At 48.6% G+C, this 6,124-nt stretch overlaps 1 protein-coding gene across 1 annotated transcript in view; it reads right to left on the bottom strand.

Moving 5' to 3' along the window:
- Window positions 1-19: 19 nt before the first annotated feature.
- wdr37 (WD repeat domain 37) overlaps window positions 20-6,124 on the bottom strand; it is a 23,586-nt gene continuing 17,481 nt past the window's right edge. Inside the window, exons 12-14 of the mRNA XM_056299082.1 lie at window positions 2,814-2,948; window positions 2,071-2,185; window positions 20-1,938 (exon numbers count right to left, since the gene is read on the bottom strand). Coding sequence (XP_056155057.1) covers window positions 1,807-1,938; window positions 2,071-2,185; window positions 2,814-2,948 — 382 coding nt within the window. The 3' untranslated portion in view covers window positions 20-1,806. The remainder of the gene's footprint in view (window positions 1,939-2,070; window positions 2,186-2,813; window positions 2,949-6,124) is intronic.

The raw sequence follows: 6,124 nt of genomic DNA, 5'->3' as shown, positions 1-6,124 counted from the left end.
GGTTGTGGTATTGCACACCGGTAACTGAGAGTTCTCCTGGAGTATACGGTAAAGCCCAGTTCTGCACACGGGGCAGTCCTTAAACTGAGATTCAGTGCGTCTTTCAAGTCATTTCCACTCGTTTCTAGTTAAGAAATACAGCGACTGTGTCCGTGATGCGTTTGATACTCTTGAACGGCCGGGTTATTGCTGTATTTTGGATAAAGAGCACTTTTTCATAAACGGGAATAAACAGCCAACGACAAAAGGTGCAATAGGTCTAACTAGGTTAAGGTTACTGTACATTAAGTTAAACTTCATACCGACAAGCTCTTTAGTCCGGCACAGGAACAACGGAGAGCCAGGAGCACGTCATCAGAACACAGATCCACTAAGCCATGGATACGGTAACACAGGACAGCGTTGGCAACAGACTGAAGAGCGTGATCTAGATTTCACTGACAGCAACATTATGGCTAGAATTTCATTTTTCCAAAAAAAAAAAAAAAAAAGCACAAAGATATCAGCGTAACACACAATAGTCATGATTATGCCGAACACCTTCCATTTCCAAACCTCCGACAGACTTATGAAAAACAAATGTGCTGGCTAGCCCATTACAGCTATGACGCTATGATGCTAACACGTGGTGACAGAATGACATATTACAGCAGAAATAGATAGAAACATCTGACTGGGGTGTACTGTAAACATTGAACAAGGCGAGAGTTACAGTATCACAGGTTTGTAAAACAAAATCTGGAGGCCGGCTGCGAGAGGGTCGAGAGGGTCAGAGGTGACAGGAAAGGTATTGAGTATGAAATGACATTGTAAAGACCGCAAACCTGGCAACCCCCGCTGGCTGCCAGGTTTGTTCGGTAGGCCCAAATACGATATTTCACACTACGGTGAGAAACCTTGAAAGTGTGACCAAAACAAAACATTTCACAAGGTCACACTGTCTAAAGCTTGTCTGGACTTCAAACGGGGAGGTAACTGCCAGACAACGATGGTAAATCACGAAATAACAACCAACTGCCCCACAGGTCACTTTATATCAGGCCACGAGATATGTGCACTAAGCCTACATGTGCTACTCTAGGAACGTACCTGTCCTTACAACTATTGTCACTATTTTACAGGAAACATTTGCAAACCAAGTGTATTGACATGCAGGAGCAGCCAATCAGCAGTAACCAAACAGCAGTGATGTCATCAGCAGCCTACGACTTCTTGTGTTATTGTAGAAAGCTGGCAAGGAAGAATGTCCTCCTACCAGCTTCACAACCCATGCTAAACAGGCGAAGGGGTCAAATGAGAGAACAGCTCTTTGGGCCTCCTCCACACACACACACACACTTTAAAATATCAGAGCCTAATCGAGTCCTTTAAAACCACTAAATCAACATCCAGAGGTTGCAGAAACTTACTCTGACCTACCAAGGACTTGTTCTGGATGAGTCTTCCCCTTATGTCCATGCCGACTACTGTACGCTGTGTAAGAACAAATTATAAACCTGTCTATAAGGGGAATAACTTAATCTGATTGGTTTTAATTAACCAAATATGCCGAACAAAAACTAAACATCAACCCTCATCACAAGGGGTTACAATGTACGCAGCCATGCAAATTATTCAAATGGGGCCTATTAATTTTCACAGCCTGTGAGTGTGCTTAGTCCTTGGAAAGCTGCAAATGACCCTGCCCAAATTATTCCAAAACGGAAACTAACTGTGCCCGTGTGAATGAATCTATGAACCGCGCTGTGCCTAAATGTGTATGCATGTAGAGTTTGTGGTGAGCATACGACGGTAACTTCAGCAGCATCACTTTTCTTGCAGCAGGGCGGGGATGTTGATATTCCATCCAATGGCCTGCCGGTCGAAGCCACAGGTGAACAGATTGCACGACTGGTTCTCCTCGTTCCAGGCCGAGCAGCACACCATGCGCCGATGGCCCTGGACATGCAAAACACGCAATCAAAAATTCCATGATCGGCTGAGTGCCAGTCTACGAGGGTTACAACGATACTCTTAATTTCCCCTCGTCTTAATTTGCTCTCCCTCCCTCCCTCTTCGGCCCCGTCATACCATTCTGTTGCTGCGTGGAAGTCTGGCCAGCCTCACGCCATTCATGTCAAACAGCCGGACCTGGCGATTGTCGTGTGGAAGAGCGATAATCCTCTGGTTCGCAGAAACACTTATCCTAGAAGATCAGACCGACACTTAGAAAAAGGGGTCCGCGGTGTTTCATCCGTGAAGCAGCCTGTGTTAACTGCCGTCGCCCATGTGCAATTACCCTCTTCCCGGTTTGTAACCCATGTGGCATAGGGCCCGAGAGCTAAAGAATAACCAACGCGGTAAAATTTAAAAAGTCAGTTTGTTGACACCGACGACCCCTGGAATCCGCTTTCACAACCACAGGCATTTTTTTTCTAATTAAACAGGCTAATCGACAGCTTTTATAATAAAGCGAATTTGCAGAACAAATGCAGACAAAGATATTAGAACAGTTACCACGCTACGAACACTTCAGAGCTGTCATTTTTCTGCTACCGAGTGCAAAACCACAAAAAAAAAGAAGATATTAATATCACTCCATATTAGCGTTGAGATTTCCATGAAGTCCCGTAAGGCCATGCACCGTTACCCCAAATTGAAATGCTGCTTCAGAATCAAACTGGGGGGGGTTTAGCTGCAAGTCCCATCGTCTATTTCTCGTCTTAAAAGGCCAAAGATGCATCAGCAAGCCCGTGACAGGGGTGTTGTGGGCGGCCGTGTGACTGGATCAGAGACCAGGTTCTCCTTCCATCCCCGTGCTCATCCCTGCTCACCTGTTGACGGCTGAATCGGTGCGAATGGTTGCTATGGGCGACCTCATGTTCTTCAGGTCCCACACCTTGACAGTGCGGTCATCACTTCCTGACACCACGTTGTCACCGACTGTGAACACCGCTGACGTCACTGTGCTGTGGGAAAAACACACAAACACACACACACACACACGGTGAGAAGCGTTTCTACACCTAGACAGCAGAGGTGACAGACAGGTAAATAGAGAGGTAGAGTATGTGTGTGGCAAGAAAGTGTGGGAAGAAAGAAACCACAAAAAAAACAAAAAAAAACAAAAGCTCTTCCTCGCTCCGTAACCCACAGGGTGCTATATGGGAAACTGTCATGTTCTTTCTACCATCCGAATCCAAGTAAAGACGAATATCCTCCTCAACAGCTGGGAAGGGATCTCACACATATTGTCATGAATGTTCCCCACCAAAAACCAGATGAGCATGAAGAATATTGCTGGGACTAGCACCTTGTAATAGCCTTAAATGAGCTGTTTGCCCTTAAAAGTCAGTATTACAAGACTATTGTTTCGGGCGACGAAACCAGGGCATTGGCATAGGCGGCATACAAACCAATGTGTTCGGCTTGACGGTGGACACGCCAGAGACAGAAACCTGCTGCTGGCACTCTTAAAGCGGTTCTCCTTCATTTCTTCAATAGTTTGTCTTAATAATGCAGATCCAAGCATCCCATTCGAAAAAGATGTGATACGGCGTCTATCGCCGGTTCAAATTCGGCTTTGTTGGGTGTCCCTACAGACACAATTGGCCATGTCTGCGGGTGGGAAGTCGGTGTGGGTATGTGTCCTGGTCACTGCACTAACGCCCCCTCTGGTCAGCTGGATCAGCAGAGGGGGTGGAGCAGCGACCGGGACAGCTCGGAAGAGTGGGGTAATTGTCCGGATACAACTGGGGAGAAAAGGGGGAGGGGGGGGGGGGGGACCAGATGTGATCCTGAACGTGGAGAAAGCACTCATGTGTAGGTCAGAATTTCTTACGGTCGCAGATTTTGACGTAACACCGACATGGTAATCCCACGGTACTGTGCGTATTTTGGAAAAAAGAGCGCTGATCAGCGATGTGATCAGACACATATAAATCCGTATCAATCGTTTAATTAAGCCTGATTAAACGCCGGATAATGTTTGGCTTTGTATTTTAGCCTCCATCATTCTGCCTCCTATACATCTTCTCTTCATCTTCCTCAAATACGGCATTTTATAACCGGAAAAAATAAATCACAGACAGCCACTTTAAATCAGCATGCTAACGCTACTGCATTAGTAAAGGCAAGCTAGTCATCAGGAAAAAGGTGAACGGTGTGTGTGTGTGTGTGTGGGGGGGGGGGGGTAACTGAAGGTCACAGGATTACAAAAGGGGTCAAGAAATGCTCTCCTCAGCATCTCTCCCCCATCCAGCGAACCAGCCAGCCGTGATGCAGCTCTCCAGTTTAATAACGCTGAGGTCAGGTCTAGCCGTCGTTGATTTAATGGACCTTTAATATTTCCAATCTATTATGTTAGTTGCCCCTGTGAGGGATTTCTTTTCCACCGCCTTTATTGCCTGTTCTTTCACGGAGACAAGTTTTGGAGAGGACCCGGATGCGACTTTCGTCACTTTGGGGTCAGCCTGATTAAGATTAGTGGAGTCGCTCCACGCACACTACTCATCTGGGGTGAGCTGCGCTCACCAGCCACCCTACTAACTCAAATTGACATGGTATTAAGGTCTAATTAGGGTACTGTTGTATCAGACAGGCCCGAGGCCCAAGGAATCTGTGCTCCTGTGTTCCTGCCAAGGGCCACCAGGAGGCTGACAGGCTGACGGCCGGCTGGTATCCGAGGCGAGATCTGAGGCCATGGCACTGTCACGACACTTGCGAAGCGCCTTCTGACACCGGGTTACACACAACCAACCGGGGAATACACACACACGGGAGAGGAAAAGAGGAAGACGGAGAGGAAGAGCGACGGCAGTGTGCAGGGAGGCGTTAGGCATTGGATTAACGGGGTGTCTGAGATTAAGGTCCTTTTAGAATAGGGAAGGATTTGTTCCCGTTCAACTGCGCCTCGGGAGTGTCTATGACAGGCGAGGTCAAGACTCCTTGTGCTCGAGGAGTCGAGCAGAATAGGGGTGGAGAAGAAGAAGAGAGAACTGAGCACAATGACAGCCACGACGCCATTACGTTGCCACTAAATCTCACACAAGGGCCACATAAGAGGTCAGGTTATTTGTCCGCCCTTGTTGAAACTGCTTCACATTACATATAACTTATCGACCCCCGGGTATTTCTTTACTCACTATTTCTCTTTTAAACATCAACATTCTGGGGCGTCCGGGTGGCGTAGCGGTCTATTCCGTTGCCTAGCAACACGGGGGTCACCGGTTCGAATCCCCGCGTTACCTCCAGCTTGGTCGGGCGTCCCTACAGACACAATTGGCCGTGACTGCGGGTGGGAAGACGGATGTGGGTCTGTGTCCTGGTCGCCGCACTAGCGCCTCCTCTGGTCGGTTGGGGCGCCTGTTCAGGGGGGAGGGGGAACTGGGGGGAATAGCGTGATCCTCCCACGCGCTACGCCCCCCTGGTGAAACTCCTCACTGTCAGGTGAAAAGAAGCGGCTGGCGACTCCTCATGTATGGGAGGAGCCGTGTGGTTAGTCTGCAGCCCTCCCCGGGTCGGCAGAGGGGGCGGAGCAGCGACCGGACGGCTCGGAAGAGTGGGGTAGTTGGCCGGGTGCAATTGAGGAGAAAAAGCAGGGGAGGGGGGGGTTGTCCAATAAATAAATAAATAAATAAATATTCTAGCAACATTCGACGTACTCGACTTCATTTATTTGATTTTGATGTACTTTAATGATCCCCGTAGGGAAATTATGATCTGCGTTTAAAAACCATCCCAGCTGTGTAGCTAGGAGCAGCGGGCAGACGCCGTGCAGCGCCCGGGGACCAACTCCAGTTCATCTTGCCACTGCCTCAGTCAGCGGCACAGACGGGGGCATTAACCCGAGCATGCATGGCTTTCTGATGGTGGGGGGAAACCGGAGCGTCCGGAGAAAACCCACCGCAGACACGGGGGAGAACATGCAAACTCCACACAGAGGACGACCTGGGACGACCCCCAAGGTTGGACAACCCTGGGGTTCGAACCCAGGACCTTCTCGCTGTGAGGCGACAACACTAACCACTGCGTCACCAAATTATTTTTTTTCTCGATTACTTATTTATTTGTACCAAGGGACCGTCCTCACCGCTCCCTGTGTTTTCACTTGTGTGAATGTTGCAGGGTCCATGTGGGTGCACAT

Source organism: Lampris incognitus, chromosome 19 (assembly GCF_029633865.1).
Source record: "Lampris incognitus isolate fLamInc1 chromosome 19, fLamInc1.hap2, whole genome shotgun sequence".
Lineage (NCBI taxonomy): Eukaryota > Metazoa > Chordata > Actinopteri > Lampriformes > Lampridae > Lampris > Lampris incognitus.
The sequence above is the reverse complement of the archived record's forward strand: the minus strand, read 5'-3'. Positions and strand labels throughout refer to the sequence as shown.